This window comes from Panulirus ornatus, chromosome 8, assembly GCF_036320965.1.
Source record: "Panulirus ornatus isolate Po-2019 chromosome 8, ASM3632096v1, whole genome shotgun sequence".
Lineage (NCBI taxonomy): Eukaryota > Metazoa > Arthropoda > Malacostraca > Decapoda > Palinuridae > Panulirus > Panulirus ornatus.
Window position 1 is genome coordinate 45,801,057 of NC_092231.1, and position 21,622 is coordinate 45,822,678.

A 21,622-nucleotide genomic window follows, 5' to 3' on the forward strand; every position below is an offset into this window, starting at 1 on the left:
TGCGTCTTTTTAAAGATATTTGTTACCAGAAATTCGTCGTAAGTGATCCCATGATCATGAACCACGGACGAAAGTCCACATCAAGGCCAGACCGTAGCTGACATATACAGAGAATTATAAACCGGAAAAAGAAAAGACAAGGGAAAGCATTTATGAATTTTGGAGGAAGTGAAAACCCTGTCTTTTAAGATGTCTCAGGTCATAGTTATTGGGAAAGACATGAGAAGGTAGAGAGTTCCAAAGCTTTGACGTGTAGGGAAAGACGCAGCAGCTTGCCGAGTATTGCGTGGTCTAGCTTGTGGTGGGGCACACAAGCAGCCAGCTCTCAGGGGCAAAAACCAAAGTAATACCTATAGAAGAGGGAAAGTGAACCAACAATGCGGCGTAGGGCAAGGGGGTCAAGTATGGAAGTTAGCCTGAGACAGTTTATTAGATGAACCGCTATCGACTCTATTCTCTCAAGCAAGGATGCAGAGCTAGAACCACCCCAAATGTGAGAGCAGGACTTTATACAAAGACGAATCAATCCTTTGTATAAACAAAGGAACTGTTCGCAAGAAAAGAAATTTCGACATCTAAACAAGATTCCCAGATGGTTAGAGGTAGACTTAGTGGCTATTTCCGCATACTAAACTTACTTGAAGCTCTTATAAACGCTAAGATACTTCACCTGGCCAGGTCACAGTCTCCACTCGTCGCTCCTTGTGTTATCTTTGCTTTATATCCTCGTGTCTTCTACATTGTGGATGATCAATGTTTCATGATTTTCTTATTCGTTAACTCGTCCTTAAGGCCCGTCTCTCACTAGACCTCATCCGTCCCCAGGCGCCTCACATCCCACTCCACCACCCGTCCTGTTATCTCAGTTCCTCCTCACTGACCTACATTCCTACCACAAACCCACCTCGCCAGACTACTACACCCTCACCACAACTACCACAGTCATTTCCGGCTCCTAGCTACACCACACTCATCTAACACTCACACTCCAGGCCGTCCCTCCTCACTAGCACCAACCACTACGCTTCCCTCCTCACTAACATCACCTACTCTCCTCACCATGAGGGGAGGGTAGCGCTACCCACTCCCTCCCCTCCTCACTAGCACTACCACTTCCACAACCTCCCTCCCTCACCACACCCCCACTTGCTGGGCTAGCTACCAATATTTCTGTCCTGCGTGACTATCAACATCATCCCTCACGGTACACAACCCCATCCCACTACCCTGCTCCATCTATCCCGGTCCCACATTACTCCACCAATCCAAAACCCCAGTCCACACCTGTTAACGCAACACACCCTATTACGCGATTCCACTCAACTAACACGACCCCTGTCCCATTCATGTTCGTTGAACCATTCCACTGAATACGTCTACTACATTTCCATCCTACTACCTACCAAACCCCATTACTCCTTTCTGTTCCTCTACATATCATCATCCCATCACCTTCTCCATCCCAGTAAACACACCCACGTACCGCAGCCTCACAGTGGCCAGCACCGCCTACCCTCTACATGACCAGATCACACAGCCACTAAACATACAACTCACAGACATCTTTCACTAGTGAACAAATCTTTTTCAAGAAGGAAAATCAAAGTTTCTGGATATATATTTATTCATTTATGTAGATAGGATGATCACACTTGTCCGTAATGATAGTAAGAAGGTGAAATGGCACTTCAGTAGGAGTTCATACAATTTTATCGAACATGTAATATTTCTATACATGTAGCACGACATGTTTCGTGGAGACAGTTATTTGAATCCCAGCATCACACTTGTTTCCCGCCGTCTAACACCATTCTGTATAGACCAACCAATGTGTGCTTTGTTTGGTCGTAACCACTGTAAGGGAGAGTGATTAAGGGGGGTAACGTGGCGGGGGTAGGTGGGTGTGTCTAGAACAACTTTTTTCGTGCTTTGCGTTTATCTATTTCTCTATCTATCAATTAATTTATGTAAGTATGACCAACATCCATTTGTTCAACGTCTCTGTTCCTACACTTGTTTCCCTCAGCTTTAGTTTCACCACAATATAAAAATATATGTACAAAATACTACAAGATAGAGCAATAAGGTTTGTGACCAGATCTTGGTATTTTAGATGATTTTTCTATAATTTCTTGCATCACAAAAACTTTAACAACAACCAACGAACTCTTTGGAAAACCAAGCGTTTCATGATCATCATACTTGCTCTTTAGAATATATCTGATAATACCATGATACAACGCTTGGGAAATTACCATTTTGTCAATGTCTAATTCAGTTATTTCACCATCTCTAATAACAAATATTCGCAGAATTGTTCTACTAATTTCGTTGATCAAAATTCAAAGCAGTTGACAGCTTTCGAGGTGTGATGTAGTAACGGACCAACAAGAATATAAACGCCCAGATCTGGCAACACTAACTGCCAGACACCTGAGGACCATCTTGGGTCTCAACTCCGTCATTGTGAGGGTAGACTTGGTGGTGGACGGACGGTGGACGCACCGCGGCTGACCCGGGATTTGTACTGTGTTTACGATTTAATCACATCAAATCGTGATTCTACGTTTTCTACAGACTGGTGTATGTTTACAGAAAGCTGAATAAGATTTATGATATAGCTGTGTCACCGAATGTGCAATGTAAGGGCTAAATAGACTGTTTAAATCATGAGTGTCATACGAAAGAAAATAACCTGTAAATGTTGACAGATATTTACTGAAAATAGCAGACATTACAGACCTGAGGCGTTGCATCTGAAATGCTTATGTTAAGCAGGAGACTGAAGGCTGTGGTACTCGTCTGTGTATTAGTGATATTGGTGTACATCAACGTACACCTACTGGAATACAAGTCTGTGGAAGGATACCAGAGAAGAACACCAGTGAAGGTCAGTACCCGACGAGAGAGCAATGGGCAGAAGGTGGCTCATGGTGCCGGTGATCCGACTCTATCGTGGAAGGAAGAGGAAGACGACGGAGAAGTCTTACTGGAGGAGTCACGCGGCTCTGAGACTACAACTGGCCATCGAGTAGTAATCCAAACGTACGAGAGAGAATATTCTGAGTCGAGTTCCTCCTCCACCACAAGGCCCCGGTCGTTGGCATCAAACACATCGTCTCCAAAGACCAGGGGAAGTCAGGTCATTTTCCCTAGTGCCGTCAACTGCTCCATGAGGCAATACAAACTTCAGATGAAGAATCATGTTGGCCCCAGTAACCCGACGAGGGACGTGTACCCCTGCAGGCTGTGGCGTGCGCCCGACCCAGACGACCAACACTGGCCTGTTGTAGTGGCGCCCACCAACGGCAGCATCCTGAAAAGCATCTCCATGCATCACCAGGACCCCGAGGTAACTCTTCACTACTTCAGAATATCATCAGCAGTTTACGTGGCTTTAGTGAAACAAGAAGACGTTATCTGTCCCTCTAAAGTTATCATAATTGATCAATTGTCATGACTGATAAGGATGTCTTTCACTGGTCATCCATTTCTGGGTGAGGAAGTTGTTGTATACATCGACCTACAACAAGGTCAGTCGGCCACGGATGTACCAGCCTGGTGGAGGCCGTTACATACATCCGGACGGACCGTTATCCAGCCTCGAGGTTGCACGTTACTCTTTATCCTCACTTTAGCTTCTCGTAACAAAAGTGGGAATAAATGATAAGCTCCGTCCATCACTTGATGACAGGCTTCATGGTACGTGAGTTATGATACACGCTTGGAAGGACTACTGTGTGTATATATGACGTGAACAGGAAAGATGTTTGGGAAAGTTTGACTCAGCGTGGTGGACGAGTAGGACAAATTCTTTGAAAAGCTTTTTCTAGTGGAAGTAGTGAATGAGTGGGAGCAAGTGGTAGTGTTATTAGGTGGGGATACGAAAAGGATGTGCAATGTCAGTGTCACCAGGGCTGTGTGGTATTACTGTGGCGTAGCGGAAAATGAAAGGGAAATGGGGTCATACGGTACATTGTTGACCCGTGGTGAAGGAACAGGTTGTTACCTCTGTTCGTCTCTGTTCGTATGTAGCACTACTTGCGCATGCATAGGTTGTTTTTAAATTCCTAGAATGTCTTACGTAAATTTCATTTTCTATCATAATTGTCTTTATATATGCTAATGTCCTTTGATTGCCCATTTCCTCTGGCAGTAAATTCCGTTCATTTAGTGTCTGGTATCCAAAGGAGACTTTACCACACTGCCTTCTTATTTTTCACTCTTTTTCGTGCTTAATGTATCCGTGTTTGGAAGCATTGCCTCATTATAAGACTTATCATATCCTCTTCTTTAATCGTACACTTATTTCTATCCCTCAAGAACTTATCTTGATCTTATCTATATACTTTAAGACTTATCTATATCTACATATTATCAGTATTCATCAAGTACTCATTTGATCGATTTGTTACTGTGTCTTAGTGCCGGTTTAACCTGTTTTGTACAAACGTTTTTAACGATATGAAATGTGGTTTGTGAAAAGTCTTTGTAAGCTTTATGGGTCTGCCTTGTATACCCCAGTGTAGATATGTTGGTAGAATGACTGTATTATTCATGTATACTCTGAGTATGACTGTATTATTCATGTATACTCTGAGGTCCTTACTTTTCATCTCTTCTAGGTCGCTGTCTTGTTGTTTTAGATATACTCATACTTCTGGAATTACGACCTAGGTATACAATAACATTCACCAGTGCCGGGACTTATTGACTACTCATCTTGGAATATCCTAAGTACACTTGTCTCTACACCTGGTAGGTTAGTAATGAAAGTTATGAACAAGAGTGGACCTAGAGCATCTCCTTGGGGAATTCCAGTAGAAATGGGCTCCGCTTTTTGCAATGCAAGAAATTTGAATTTCAGTTGTATATTTCTCCCTGGATGCCATATGCTTTTAGTTTCGCCAACTGTCGTTCGTGTGGTGTGGTGTCAGTAGTCTGCCAGATGCTTCTGACCAATCATCACAGCAGGTTAACATTCCGTTGCCAGCTGGAAAGACTTTAAGTGATCATAAAGTGTTATTTCGCGTGTGAAGGTAGACGAGCATTAGTTACTGTTGATGAGAATGAACACAGACTCGTCCTCTCAGAATCGTGAGCGAAGGAGATGCAAATGGAATTCATTAGGACAGTGATAGTCTGAGATTTTGAATATTCCCTTGACAAATTAGAAAACTGATAATGATGCGTCTACGAAGGTAATAGATGTAAAGGGAAGAAATTCTAAATCCCATTAGTTCCTGGATCATGTAAGGATAAATTTGGACTGGACTGGTTGACACACTGGAGAAAGATTAATGTGCGATTGAGGTAGTGTTACGTTACTAAAAGTATGAGAGAAATGAAAGGTATTGTTAGAGGGGTGGAATACGATACAGAAAACGAGAGGAGTTGGTGGAAGTATAAATTTATATGATAAGACAGAGTTGCTCCGTATCATGAAAAGAGAAGGTAAAGGATAGAACAATAATTAGATTATAATGAATATGGAAATAGTAGATATATGGAGGTAACTATAGTTAGCTTATTATGAATATGGAAGTAGTAGATATAAAGATATAGTTGCGTTTAGATCAAGATCAAGATATAAGTGGCTTGAGTTATGGAATAATCGGTGAAGATTATAAGACACGCTTGAGGAGGTGAAGGAAAACACTGTAATGAAGACATGGTGTCCAGCCGTAGATGATATGACAAGAGATGCAGCAACGTTCGTAGAAAAAGGATCACTAAATTGTTAGAATCTAGAGATAATAAAATGATGTGTAGGAATTTTACACACATGGTTCGTTTAGACTGTAGCTCTGTTGTGGATGGCCTTGGAATGAGATTCTGACACTGAATTATGTTTCTCTTTTCAGGTTCGTGACTTGATCTCTGAGCAGATGAGAGTACAGGAGGAACGTCTGGCCCGGCTGACAGAGACGTGCCTCAAGCACCCAGAACTGTCCATACGTCAGTACATCAACTTAGTGTGGGACACATCCAGGACTCCTCCGCTGGTGTACTGCCCTGTGTATAAGGTAAGACAGTTTACAGTCCTGACACGAAGATGACGTTTCTCCAGGAACTGGATTATTATATGTACGAGGTTGTGTTTATCAGCTGCATGATCCGCTATTGGTCATTAGGTCTTAAGTGTGCTTGGTTTTCTTTGCTGGAAGGGAGCTAAGGTTAGCACAATGTCAAGCCTCATTTATGCTTGGTCGTATTTACTCCTTTGGTCATTCATTTCTTTGATCAAGTACAAAGCATTTTTTTTCTATTGTGTGTGTGTGTGTGTGTGTGTGTGTGTGTGTGTGTGTGTGTGTGTGCGTGTGTGTGTGTGTGTGTGTGTTATCATAGCTTTCTATACAAAGTAAAATCCTGTTGTTAGCTGTAGGGGGAAGTGTTGGTCTGGAACTACCATGATCTAGGAACAGCTGGGCACAAGCGTAACGACATCCAACATCATCAGCTCCAACACCAGAATGTCTGTTGCATGATGATGTGTTGCATGATGATGTGTTGCATGATGATGTGTTGCATGATGATGTGTTGCATGATGATGTGTTGCATGATGTGTTGCATGACCTGTAGTAAGACAGTTATTCTCAGTGGTTGAGAACATATAATGAGCAGTTAGTCATTGTTCTTGATACAGTACATGAGACTACTGGAAGGGCTTGGCTTACCTCGATATTTTCATGAGTATTACTCATACACATGTATATTTATTTCATTCGTGTTGACAAGTGAGGAAAGAATACTGAAGTCTCTGAATCATGAATATAAGATCATAGTGCAACTCAAGTGTGTGATGGGGACGGAAAACCATCAGTTTTCACCGACTGTCCTAAGTTATGTGTGGTGTATATGAGAGTTTCATCTGTTCCTGTGCTGTGACCGTTTCTCATACCATTGTATTGCGTCTCATTCTCATCCTATCACACACACCAACAAACTCAGAGACCAACCTCTACAATTCATCACTCGTCTCCACCCTCGAACATAACAGTTCAAGGAATTTGTAGTCTCCAAAAAGAGTTTGTTTGAAAACTAGAATATAATGAAACGCCTTTATTTTTGAAGTGATCATGGAAAATATCTCAGAACTCTTCCTCTAGTTGACAGATACCCAAGACATACAGAATCTTCTAATAGGTTAACTAATTAATCACAGCCTTAATGACCCCTCAAACAATATTTCAACCCCATACTTTTATTCAGTATGGAAAGTACTCCTTATGAGGTTTTGGAGCCAATTCATTTCCTTGAGAAAGATACCAAAATTTACAGGAAAATTTAGGAATTCTGAGATTTTCTTTTAGTACCTGCTGTGTAGTATTACCCCAGAGATAGACATTGGACTGAAAACTGATGTAAATGAATTAGAGATATCTAATCCTATGTTTACTTCATTTTGAAGGTGGCCTCGACCACTTGGATGGCGTACTTCTTACGTCTGGCACATGTGAATGACGACAACACGGATCTAGATGTATATAACAAGAAAACCAGAGACAGGAAGAAATACCTGGTAGGTGCTCACTTGTATATAATTCACCATATGTTTCTTATATGCGTTTCTAAAACATCTGCAACGGATCGTCGCAAATGATGCTATCATATACAGAAAATGGTATCTATCTGTCTATCTATGTATCATTTATGTATTTATCATATATATATATATATATATATATATATATATTTTTTTTTTTTTTTTATACTTTGTCGCTGTCTCCCGCGTTTGCGAGGTAGCGCAAGGAAACAGACGAAAGAAATGGCCCAACCCCCCCCCCATACACATGTACATACACACGTCCACACACGCAAATATACATACCTACACAGCCTTCCATGGTTTACCCCAGACGCTTCACATGCCCTGATTCAATCCACTGACAGCACGTCAACCCCTGTATACCACATCGCTCCAATTCACTCTATTCCTTGCCCTCCTTTCACCCTCCTGCATGTTCAGGCCCCGATCACACAAAATCTTTTTCACTCCATCTTTCCACCTCCAATTTGGTCTCCCTCTTCTCCTCGTTCCCTCCACCTCCGACACATATATCCTCTTGGTCAATCTTTCCTCACTCATTCTCTCCATGTGCCCAAACCATTTCAAAACACCCTCTTCTGCTCTCTCAACCACACTCTTTTTATTTCCACACATCTCTCTTACCCTTACGTTACTTACTCGATCAAACCACCTCACACCACACATTGTCCTCAAACATCTCATTTCCAGCACATCCATCCTCCTGCGCACATCTCTATCCATAGCCCACGCCTCGCAACCATACAACATTGTTGGAACCACTATTCCTTCAAACATACCCATTTTTGCTTTCCGAGATAATGTTCTCGACTTCCACACATTTTTCAAGGCTCCCAAAATTTTCGCCCCCTCCCCCACCCTATGATCCACTTCCGCTTCCATGGTTCCATCCGCTGACAGATCCACTCCCAGATATCTAAAACACTTCACTTCCTCCAGCTTTTCTCCATTCAAACTCACCTCCCAATTGACTTGACCCTCAACCCTACTGTACCTAATAACCTTGCTCTTATTCACATTTACTCTAAACTTTCTTCTTCCACACACTTTACCAAACTCAGTCACCAGCTTCTGCAGTTTCTCACATGAATCAGCCACCAGCGCTGTATCATCAGCGAACAACAACTGACTCACTTCCCAATCTCTCTCATCCACAACAGACTTCATACTTGCCCCTCTTTCCAGGACTCTTGCATTTACCTCCCTAACAACCCCATCCATAAACAAATTAAACAACCATGGAGACATCACACACCCCTGCCGTAAACCTACATTCACTGAGTCATAGGGTGGGGGAGGGGGCGAAAATCCTGGGAGCCTTGAATAATGTGTGGAAGTCGAGAACATTATCTCGAAAAGCAATCAATACCCTCCCATATAATTTACCAGGAATAATGTGTGGAAGTCGAGAACATTATCTCGAAAAGCAATCAATACCCTCCCATATAATTTACCAGGAATACTCAACAAACTTATACCTCTGTAATTTGAGCACTCACTCTTATCCCCTTTGCCTTTGTACAACGGCACTATGCAAGCATTCCGCCAATCCTCAGGCACCTCACCATGAGTCATACATACATTAAATAACCTTACCAACCAGTCAACAATACAGTCACCCCCTTTTTTAATAAATTCCACTGCAATACCATCCAAACCTGCTGCCTTGCCGGCTTTCATCTTCCGCAAAGCTTTTACTACCTCTTCTCTGCTTACCAAATCATTTTCCCTAACCCTCTCACTTTGCACACCACCTCGACCCAAACACCCTATATCTGCCACTCTGTCATCAGACACATTCAACAAACCTTCAAAATACTCATTCCATCTCCTTCTCACATCACCACTACTTGTTATCACCTCCCCATTTACGCCCTTTACTGAAGTTCCCATTTGCTCCCTTGTCTTACGCACCCTATTTACCTCCTTCCAGAACATCTTTTTATTCTCCCTAAAATTTACTGATAGTCTCTCACCCCAACTCTCATTTGCCCTTTTTTTCACCTCTTGCACCTTTCTCTTGACCTCCTGTCTCTTTCTTTTATACTTCTCCCACTCAATTGCATTTTTTCCCTGCAAAAATCGTCCAAATGCCTCTCTCTTCTCTTTCACTAATACTCTTACTTCTTCATCCCACCACTCACTACCCTTTCTAAACAGCCCACCTCCCACTCTTCTCATGCCACAAGCATCTTTTGCGCAATCCATCACTGATTCCCTAAATACATCCCATTCCTCCCCCACTCCCCTTACTTCCATTGTTCTCACCTTTTTCCATTCTGTACACAGTCTCTCCTGATACTTCTCTCCTGATATATATATATATATATATATATATATATATATATATATATATATATATATATATATATAAGATTAGTGAAAGAGAAGAGAGAGGCATTTGGACGATTTTTGCAGTGAAATATTGCAAATTACTAGATGTATAAAAGAAAGTGGCAGGAGGTCAAGAGGAAGGTGCAAGAGGTGAAAAAGAGGGCAAATGAGAGTTGGGTGAGAGAGTATCATTAAATTCTAGGGAGAATAAAAAGATGTTTTGGAAGGAGGTAAATAAAGTGCGTAAGGCAAGGGAACAAATGGGAACATCAGTGACGGGGGCTAATGGGGAGGTGATAACAAGTAGTGGTGATGTGAGAAGGAGATTGAGTGAGTATTTTGAAAGTTTGTTGAATGTGTTTGATGATAGAGTGGCAGATATAGGGTTTTTGGTCGAGGTGGTGTGCAAGGTGAGAGGGTTAGGGAGAATGATTTGGTAAACAGAAAAGAGGTAGTAAAAGCTTTGCGAAAGATGAAAGCCGGCAAGGCAGCGGGTTTGGATGGTATTGCGTTGGAATTTATTAAAAAAGGGGGTGACTGTTTTGTTGACTGGTTGGTAAGGTTATCTAATGTATGTATGATTCATGGTGAGGTGCCTGATGATTGCCGGAATGCCTGCATAATGCCGTTGTACAAAGGCAAAGGGGATAAAAGTGAGTGCTCAAATTACAGAGGTATAAGTTTGTGGAGTATTCCTGGTAAATTATATGGGAGGGTATTGATTGAGAGGGTGAAGGCATGTACAGAGCATCAGATTGGGGAAGAGCAGTGTGGTTGCAGAAGTGGGAGAGGATGTGTGGATCAGGTGTTTGCTTTGAAGAATGTATGTGTGAAATACTTAGAAAAGCAAATGAATTTGTATGTAGCATTTATGGATCTGGAGAAGGCATATGATAGAGTTGATAGAGATGCTCTGTGGAAGATATTAAAAATATATGGTGTGGGAGGCAAGTTGTTAGAAGCAGTGAAAAGTTTTTATCGAGGATGTAAGGCATGTGTACGTGTAGGAAGAGAGGTAAGTGATTGGTTCTCAGTGAATGTTGGTTTGCGGCAGTTGTGCGTGATGTCTCCATGGTTGTTTGATTTGTTTATGGATGAGGTTGTTAGGGAGGTGAATGCAAGAGTTTTGGAAAAAGGGGCAAGTATGCAGTCTGTTGTGGATGAAAGAGCTTGGAAGGGGGTCAGTTGTTGTTCACTGATGATACAGCGCTGGTGGCTGATTCGGGTGAGAAACTGCAGAAGCTGGTGACTGAGTTTCGTAAAGTGTGTGAAAGAAGAAAGCAGAGAGTAAATGTGTATAAGAGCAAGGTTATTAGGTACAGTAGGGTTGAGAGAGAAATCAATTGGGAGGTAAGTTTGAATGGATAAAAACTGGAGAAAGTGAAGTGTTTTAGATATCTGGGAGTGGATTTGGTAGCGGATGGAACTATGGAAGCGGAAGTGAATAATAGGGTTGGGGAGGGGGTGAAAGTTCTGAGAGCGTTGAAGAATGTGTGGAAGTCGAGAACGTTATCTTGGAAAGCAAAATTGGGTATGTTTGAAGGAATAGTGGTTCCAACAATGATATATGGTTGCGAGACGTAATCTGAAGATAGAGTTGTGCGGGGTGGGGTGGATGTGCTGGAAATGAGATGTTTGAGGACAATATATGGTGTGAGGTGGGTTGATCGAGTAAGTAATAATTAGGGTAAGAGAGATGAGTGGTAACAAAAAGAGTGTGGTTGAGAGAGCAGAAGAGGGTGTTTTGAAATGGTTTGGTCACATGGAGAGAATGAGTGAGGAAAGATTGACCTAAGAGGATATATGTGTCAGAGGTGGAGGGAACGAGGAGAAGTGGGAGACCAAATTGGAGGTGGAAAGAAGGAGTGAAAAATATTTTGAGTGATCAGGGCCTGAACATGCAGGAGGGTGAAAGGCGTGCAAGGAATAGAGTGAATTGGAACGAAGTGGTACACCGGGGTCGACGTGCTGTCAATGGATTGAACCAGGGCATGTGAAGCGTCTGGGGTAAACCATGGAAAGTTGTGTGGGGCCTGGATGTGGAAAGGGAGCTGTGGTTTCGGTGCATTATACATGACAGCTAGAGACTGAGTGTGAACGAATGTGGCCTTTGTTGTCTTTTCCTAGCGCTACCTCGCGCACAGGCGAGGGGGGGGGGGATGTTATTTCATGTGTGGCGACGGGAATGAATAAAGGCAGACAGTATGGATTATGTACTTGTGTATATATGTATATGTCTGTGTGTATATATATATATGTATACATTGAGATGTATAGGTATGTATATGTGCGTGTTGCACCACCCAGCACATTAACATCCAAAAGTCTCTCTTTCACGCGCCTATCAATTAACACGTAATCCAGTAACGCTCTCTGGTCATCTCTCCTACTTACATACGTATACTTATGTATATCTTATATATATATATATATATATATATATATATATATATATATATATATATATATATATATATATATATATGTGTGTGTGTGTGTGTGTGTGTGTGCGTGTGTGTGTGTGTGTGTGTGTGTGATTGGTTCCCAGTAATGTCGGTTTGTGGCAGGGGTGCGTGATGTTTCCATGGTTGTTTAATTTGTTTATGAATGGAGTGGTTAGGGAGGTGAATGCAAGGGTTTTGGAAGGAGGGGCAAGTATGCAGTCTGTTCTGGAAGAGCGAGTCAGCTGTTGTTTGCTGATGATACAGCTGATTTGGGTGAGAAACTGCAGACGTTGGTGACTGAGTTTGGCAAAGTGTGTGAAAGAAGAAAGTTGAGAGTAAATGTGAATAAGAGCGAGGTTATTAGGTTCAGTAGGTTTGAGGGACAAGTTAATTGGGAGGTAAGTTTGAATGGAGAAAAACTGGAGGAAGTGAAGTGTTTTAGTTATCTGGGAGTGGAATTAGCATCTGATGGAACCATGGAAGTGAGTCATAGGGTTGGGGGGAGGGAGCGAAGCTTCTGGAGGCATTGAAGAATGTGTGGAAGGCAAGAACGTTATCTCGGAAAGCAAAAATTATTTTCTTTGAAGGAATAGTGGTTCCAACAATGTTATATAGCTGCAAAGCATGGGCTATAGATAGGGTTGTGCGGAGGAGGGTGGATGTGTTGGAAATGAAATGTTTGAGAACAATATGTGGTGTGGAGTGGTTTGATCGAGTACGTAATGAAAGGGTAGGGGGGATGGGTGGTAATAAAAAGAGTGTAGCTGAGAGAGCAGAGGAGATTGTGTTGAAATGGTTTGGACACATGGAGAGAATGAGTGAGGAAAGATTGACAAAGAGGATATATGTATCAGAGGTGGAGGGAAGAAGGAGAAGCGGGACACCAAAATGGATGTGGAAGGAGAGTGAAAGCGTGCAAGGAATAGAGTGAATTGGAACGATGTGGTGTACTGGGGTTGAGGTGCTGTCAATGGATTGAACCAGGGCATGTGAAGCGTTTTGGGTAAACCATGGAAAGGTCTGCTGGGCCTGAATGTGTAAAGGGGGCTGTGTTTCGGTGCATTACACATGACAACTAGAGACTGAGTGTAAACAAATGTGGCATTTTTTGTCTTTTCCTAGCACTAATTCGTGTGTGTGTGTGTGTGTGCTACTTCATGTGTGGCGGGGTGGCGACAGCAATGGATGAAGGCAGCAGTATGAATATGTACATGTATATATATATATATATATATATATATATATATATATATATATATATATATATATATGCATATGTATTCACTTCCGCTTCCATGGTTCCATCCGCTGCCAGATCCACTCCCAGATATCTAAAACACTTTACTTCCTCCAGTTTTTCTCCATTCAAACTTACCTCCCAATTGAATCAACCCTACTGTACCTAATAACCTTGCTCTTATTCACATTTACTCTTAACTTTCTTCTTTCACACACTTTGCCAAACTCAGTCACCAGCTTCTGCAGTTTCTCACATGAATCAGCCACCAGCGCTGTATCATCAGCGAACAACAACTGACTCACTTCCCAATCTCTCTCATCCACAACAGACTTCATACTTGCCCCTCTTTCCAAAACTCTTGCATTCACCTCCCTAACAACCCCATCCATAAACAAATTAAACAACCATGGAGACATCACACACCCCTGCCGTAAACCTACATTCACTGAGTCATAGGGTGGGGGAGGGGGCGAAAATCCTGGGAGCCTTGAATAATGTGTGGAAGTCGAGAACATTATCTCGAAAAGCAAAAATGGGTATGTTTGAAGGAATAGTAGTTCCAACAATGTTGTATGGTTGCGAGGCGTGGGCTATGGATAGAGTTGTGCGCAGGAGGGTGGATGTGCTGGAAATGAGATGTTTGAGGACAATGTGTGGTGTGAGGTGGTTTGATCGAGTAAGTAATGTAAGGGTAAGAGAGATGTGTGGAAATAAAAAGAGCGTGGTTGAGAGAGCAGAAGAGGGTGTTTTGAAATGGTTTGGGCACATGGAGAGAATGAGTGAGGAAAGATTGACCAAGAGGATATATGTGTCGGAGGTTGAGGGAACGAGGAGAAGTGGGAGACCAAATTGGAGGTGGAAAGATGGAGTGAAAAAGATTTTGTGTGATCGGGGCCTGAACATGCAGGAGGGTGAAAGGAGGGCAAGGAATAGAGTGAATTGGATGGTTGTGGTATACCGGGGTTGACGTGCTGTCAGTGGATTGAATCAAGGCATGTGAAGCGTCTGGGGTAAACCATGGAAAGTTGTGTGGGGCCTGGATGTGGAAAGGGAGCTGTGGTTTCGGGCATTATTGCATGACAGCTAGAGACTGAGTGTGAACGAATGGGGCCTTTGTTGTCTTTTCCTAGTGCTACCTCGCACACATGAGGGGGGAGGGGGATGGTATTCCATGTGTGGCGAGGTGGCGATGGGAATGAATAAAGACAGACAGTGTGAATTGTGTGCATGGGTATATATGTATGTGTCTGTTTGTGTATATATATGTGTACATTGAGATGTATAGGTATGTATATTTGCGTGTGTGGACGTGTATGTATATACATTGTGTATGGGGGTGGGTTGGGCCATTTCTTTCGTCTGTTTCCTTGCGCTACCTCGCAAACGCGAGAGACAGTGACAAAGCAAAATAAAAAAAAAAATATAATGTATATGTATATGTATGTATACGTTGAAAAGTATATGTATGTCTGTGTGTGAGTGTGGGCGTTTATGTATATGTATGTATATGTGTGTGTGGGCGTTTATGTATATACATGTGTTTGTGGGTGGGTTGGGCCATTCCTCGTCTGTTTTCTTTCGCTACCTCTCTAACACGGGAGATGGTGATTAAGTAGAGCTGTCATATGTAATGCACCAAAACCACAGCTCCCTTTCCACATCCAGGCCACACAGACCTTTTCATGGTTTACCCAAGATGCTTCATATGCCCCGGTTCAATCCACTGACAGCATGTCGACCCCGGTGTACCACATCGTTCCAATTCACTCTATTCCTTGCATGCCTTTCACCCTCTTGCATGTTCAGGCCCCAATCACTCAAAATCTTTTTCACTCCATCCTTCCACCTCCAATTTAGTTTCCTGCTTCTCCTTCTTCCCTCCACCTCTGACACATATATCCTCTTTGTCAATCTTTCCTCTCATTCTCTCAATGTGTCCAAACCATTTCAACACACCCTCTTTTGCTCTCTCAACCACAATATCTTTGTTACCCGACATCTCTCTTACCCTTTCTTTACTTACTTGATCAAACCACCCCACATCACATACTGTCCTTAAACATTTCATTTCCAACACATCCACCCTCCTCTGCACAACCCTGTCTATATAGCCCATGCCTTGCAACCATATAACATTGTGTTGGAACCACTATTCCTTCAAACATACCCATTTTTGCTCTCTGAGATAAAGTTCTCGACTTCCCAGAACCTTCGCTCCCTCCCCCACCCTGTAAGTCACTTCCACTTCCATGGTTCCATCCGCTGCTAAGTCCACTCCCAGATATCTAAAACACTTCACTTCCTCCAGTTTTTCTCCATTCAAGCTTACCTCCCAATTAACTTGTCCCTCAACCCTACTGAATCTAATAATCTTGCTGTTATTCACATTTACTCACAACTTTCTTCTTTCACACACTTTACCAAACTCAGTCACCAACTTCTGCAGTTTCTCACCCAAATCAGTCACCAGCACTGTATCATCAGCGAACAACAACTGACTCACTTCCCAAGCCCTCTCATCCAGAACAGACTGCATACTCGCCCCTCTCTCCAAAACTCTTGCACTCACCGCCCTAACCACCCTATCCATAAACAAATTAAACAACCATGGAGACATCACACACCCCTGCCGAAAACTGACATTCGCTGGGAACCAATCAATTTCCTCTCTTCCTACTCGTACACTTGCCTTACACCCTTGGTAAAAACTTTTCACCGCTTCTAGCAACTTACCTCCCACACCATATACTTTTAAAACCTTCCATAAAGCATCTCTATCCACCATATCACATGCTACATACAAATCCATCCGTTTTTCAAAGTATTTCTCAAATACATTCTTCAAAGCAAACACCTGATCCACATAACCTCTACCACTTCTGAAACCACACTGCTCTTCATCAATCTGATGCTCTATACATGCCTTTACCCTCTCAGTCAATTGTAAACATCATTTCAAGATGTCACATGATTCTTCATGCCTATGGTGCAAACACCACAGTGAAGATACTGAGCACTAACTTCAGTTTTCACTAATGTCTTCCTTGATGACAGACTCTAATTAGAGCATAGAATGATTGCTTTTTATTTGTATAGCTATTGTATGTAGAGATAAGATCAAACATTTTTGGTTAATTTTCTCCTGGTTTGTGTGTGATGTGCTGGTACATTGTACGTACATGAAGTTCTCCACACTGTGTAAAAGTCTGTGCCTCCACAATCAAAAATTTCCATGCAAATCCCAGTTCCTGGTTAGTCTCCTCATAGTTAAATATGTTACCCATCTTGCTAGCTTGAGTACCATTGTGTACCTTCATCGTTAATTTGGGGATATTCTTATATTTTCAGCCCCGTTTTGGAGGTGGACACCGTCGAGTGTTCCAAGAATACAAAGCACCAAAGAAAAATGAAGAAAAAAATAAAGTCTTCAAAAAATCTCTTCGCTTTATTGTTGTCCGTCATCCCTTCACCAGGTTTGCCATTACCATATTTGAATCGTACCATTAGCTTTTATAGTTGTTTATCTATCTATCTGTATCTCTGATGCCCATTCTCTCTGGGAACACTTGTCGAGGTAGTGGCCATGGCAGAAGAATCTCCACTTATCCCTGTTCTTACATGCCTCACTTATATACACCATTCTGTTTTAACAGGGTTTCCTGCACGTTCATCCCTGTAGAATTTCGATTGTCTTTCATGTGTTCCTTTTAGTTTCTTCACGCAGGAGCTGAACATACATTTTCACAAAATAATTCTTGAGATGTACAGCACTTGTGCTCCAAAATTAGATATTGTGCAGTGGCTCATAATGTAAGAAAGTGACAGCGCTTAGAATGGTACTAAGAGAAAAATGAAAAAGGAACCTAGTGTGAGTACTGGCATTGAATTTTAACCAAACACATAAATTTCTTCTCCATTTTGGAGATAATAGATCAGTTTGTATCTGCTTACAGTTTTTCAATAAACTGATGTGATGAGGATACAGATATACTGATTATAGTATATTCAGATATGTTGTGACAGAAGGTAATTTGTAATTTTCATGAATAGATAGCGGAAGGAACCCACGTGCATTTCAACACTGAATGAATATCAATACCCGTGTTCATTAAGTTATGAAGATTATCTACCTATCCGTTTCTCTGATGCCTGTTCCAACTGGAAGTCCCTCAAGTGGTGGTCACATCAATAGAGTCTTCATAACTAGTGAACTCTAGTGCTGCTCCTTAGCCTTTACTGCTTCACCTTTAACAGGCCACTGGCAGAGGGCAACTCTAACTTAGTGTTTGCAGAGGCTCCTACCTAATGGTCCTACTGACTACTACTATTTTTTTTTCTTTGATCTATGTTTCTACCTAGTGCTCCTGCCTACTACTCCCTCATGAAGATTATCACTGACATATCTCTTTAAAGGAAATAATACACTGGCATATCTACTTGTTCATTTTCTTTGCTGCACAAGGAGGCAGTCGGTACTGTAGCTTCTTAGAATAAAGAGTTAAGGCTACTGCTTACTATTATCATACAGCTGAGAAACACTAGCAGAAATAAAAAGAAACCTATACATGCTTGCAGTACTGGAGCTTCCATCTATATCAAGCAAGTTATTCCATTCTACTTCTAGGTTGCTCTCGGCCTACAGGGACAAGATTGAAACTCCAAAACCCAAGCCATTTGTACCATATTTTCTGGGTCTACAGCAAGCTATCATACTTAAATACCGAATGGCCAACGGCAATGTGACCTCAGACACTCCCACTTTCTCAGAATTTGTTGATTATGTTATAGACTCCACTAAAAATCTAACAACTGCTGAGCAGTGGCATGAAGAGGTGAGTTTTTTTCTATCTCTTTTTTCACATTAACCTTAAATAGTGGGAATGATCTTGAAAATCCATCATGGTGGGTGCAAAAAATTCTTTACATTTATGAAATGTGTTAACATGCAAAAGTAAGAAAAAATATTTGGAAAGTTATAGATATACCTTTGTGTTGACCTGATTCCCTACAGAGTGAGGGGTGGTGAGCACTATGGTTGATATGTCTCATCAGGGCCAGATTTCTGAATAGGCTAACTAGACCATAGCCCAGGATGGCAACTCGAAGTGGAGCAGCAAATTTTTAGCTTTAGCAAGTTCTTTGTCACGCACAGTTATGTTGAAACATCCATTCTCTGTAAAACTGGTAAACTTACAGAAAACTCAACACCCACTCCAACCAGTTTATAATAAGGTTCAATTTGGGCATGGGTGGGGCACCCTTGAAAAATTGGCATGAGAGTGAAGGAGAGGGTAAATTTGTGAGGCGTGATTGTGTCTGGTATTTCTTGCTAAGAGAAAGATGTGATTTTATTTCTTTCTTTCTCTTGAACTTGTTTTCACACTGCACTTGTATTTCATACATAGATACAAAACTGCTGGTGAATAACATGAATACATTTAGAAGTATTACCCCATTCAATCTAAAAATGAGTGTGAAGCGTGTGTGTGTGTGACATAGTGAGAAGGATATTGCTGTTCTTGTTTTTTATCTTGAAACTTTGCTTCACACTCTAAATCATCAGCTGATGTGGGCTGACATTCCCTATAACATGTCAGTTGATGTGGGCCATCATTTAAGGGTTAAGCATTATATGCCCTTTAATTCTTAGCTTTTAATGCACTGATTTATATCACAATGCTCACATAAAAAGGGACAGAAATTGCTTTTGGTAGTGAAGTACTTGAGCAAGGTAGCATCAGGAACAGACACACAATGGCCTCGTACACATTTAGTCTCTACTGTCATTCATAATGCATACAGACCACAGACTATCTTCCACAACCAAGCCCCACAGACAACTTTATGGATCAGTTTGACCACTTCATGCATGTTAAATCTGCTAACAGCCTGTTGCCTCCCATACACCACAATTTGAATTCGTTTAGTCTAATATATGCCTTTTGCCATCCTGAATGTTCAGGCCCTGATACATCAAAGTCAACTTTACTTCGCCCCTAATATCAGTTAATTGTCATATTTCCAGTTGTACAAACTTTGGACCCTTCAATAGAATTTGTACAAGCTTTGGTGAACTAGTCACTCGAGATGTTATTCTTCAAGTATCTGCAGTTGCTTTTGCTTATATTGTTGGAGTCCCTCACCTGTTTCTCATTTACATTGTTGGAGTTCCTCACCTGTTCCTTATCTACATTGTTTGAGTCCCACAAGTCTTTCTTAGTTACACTGTTTGAGTCCCTCATTTGTTTTTTAGTAACACCGCTGGAGTACCCTACTTATTTTGCCCTTAAATTGCTGGAGTCCAGCATATGTTTCTTGGCTTCATTGTTGGAGTTCCTCGCTTATTTCTCAGTTGAACTGCTGGAGTCCCTCTTTAGTTTCTTGACTACACTGCTTGAGAACCCCCTTGTTTCTCACTGGCTGTTGTCGTAGGCTTTCGATTTCAGGAAAGAGTCATCCCTTCACAATTTCCGGTAAAAATGTTCCAAGCATTTAGACATGTTCATTGGGAGGCAATACAGTGAAGCTGAAGTAATATCAGTTTTGGAGAAAATCAACATTGCCACCATAAAACACAGTGAAAGAGGCAAGCTGAAGACTAGCAATGCTATAATATCAACGCAGGTAAGACAACTTTCGTGGAGGCTCCACTTCACCTATGTTGCATAGCCTTAAGAGGAACTTCAGAACCTTTTCAGTGAGTATATGAATAAAATACAGTATTGCATTATTGATATATTTTGATCTTCTTTAACATGATTAAAATTTCCTCATTACCATATACGACTTTTTTATTTATATGATTTATCGCAGGTTGCATAGTAGTTAGATAATTGCACTTTCATTGTAAATGTATAACCAAGGTTCCCTAACATTACACTGCTGAATTCTCTGATTGCTTAGTCCATTACTAACTGTCGCAAGAGCTAGACATGCTTATCATCAACAGTAAAAGTATGAATACAGTGTAATACCTTTCTTTATATTACCCAAAATCTTATAGTATACTCCATTATTGAACTTTGTTTCCATTCAGGTAGTGTGTTGGACACCATATTGGGTACAGTGTGGTGTTTGTGCCTCTGACTACCAGGTAATTATCAAGCTAGAGACCATGGCTGCTGAAGAACAATTCTTGGCACAAGTGGCCAACCTGAAAGAGATCCAGAATATTCATGAATGGAGGAACTTGAAGAAAGCTCAAGTGTCTTCAGCAGAAGTAGTTTCTCAGTACTATAAAACATTGACAAAACAACAAATTATGTTACTCTATGAATGTTATAAGCTGGACTTTGATTTGTTTGGGTATTCATTTGGTGAACATCTAAATTTGGCAAAGGAAAGGTAACACTTATGTTTTGTATTTTGATGAAGTATCAAATATACATAACTTACATATAGTTGGGCTCAAGGGATTTTCAGAGTGAAAGAGGGATGTGTCCACTGATGTAAGTGCAGTTTATCCTGTCCATACTTCTCAGCTTTTAACCTTCAGAATGTGGTACATGTGAACACACACAAATGTAAATGACTGTTGTGAACATCAAATGACACACCAATTTCTCTTGGCATGAGGCCACATCTACTTGCCCAGTATTGAGATAATTTCCAGAACAAATGGCATTTTCTAGATTATGTGTTTATGTTTCTGTTTCTGATGATAATAAGACTTTATATACTAGTGTGAGTAAAGTTCTGCCCATGCAAATGACTGAAATACATTTTTTTTTTTTTTGCTTTGTCGCTGTCTCCCGCATTTGCGAGGTAGCGCAAGGAAACAGACGAAAGAAATGGCCCAACCCACCCCATACACATGTATATACATACGTCCACACACGCAAATATACATACCTACACAGCTTTCCAAATTACAGAGGTATAAGTTTGTTGAGTATTCCTGGTAAATTATATGGGAGGGTATTGATTGAGAGGGTGAAGGCATGTACAGAGCATCAGATTGGGGAAGAGCAGTGCGGTTTCAGAAGTGGTAGAGGATGTGTGGATCAGGTGTTTGCTTTGAAGAATGTATGTGAGAAATACTTAGAAAAGCAAATG

General features: G+C 41.4%; 1 protein-coding gene across 1 annotated transcript; it reads left to right on the forward strand.

The window, feature by feature from the left end:
- The first annotated feature begins 2,460 nt into the window (after positions 1-2,460).
- LOC139749934 (carbohydrate sulfotransferase 11-like) lies at positions 2,461-21,050 on the forward strand. The gene is made up of 6 exons (XM_071664362.1): positions 2,461-3,352; positions 5,865-6,026; positions 7,412-7,522; positions 16,916-17,040; positions 18,192-18,399; positions 20,604-21,050. The coding sequence occupies exons 1-6, from the start codon at positions 2,762-2,764 to the stop codon at positions 20,913-20,915; spliced, it is 1,509 nt and encodes a 502-aa protein (XP_071520463.1). The 5' UTR covers positions 2,461-2,761; the 3' UTR covers positions 20,916-21,050.
- The last annotated feature ends 572 nt before the right edge of the window (positions 21,051-21,622 follow it).

Coding starts and splice junctions, on each gene's coding strand:
- LOC139749934 (XM_071664362.1), top strand. CDS start 2,762: ATGCTTATGTTAAGCAGGAGACTGAAGGCTGTGGTACTCGTCTGTGTA. Junction 3,353..5,864: donor TGCATCACCAGGACCCCGAG/GTAACTCTTCAC, acceptor TTCTCTTTTCAG/GTTCGTGACTTGATCTCTGA. Junction 6,027..7,411: donor TGTACTGCCCTGTGTATAAG/GTAAGACAGTTT, acceptor TTCATTTTGAAG/GTGGCCTCGACCACTTGGAT.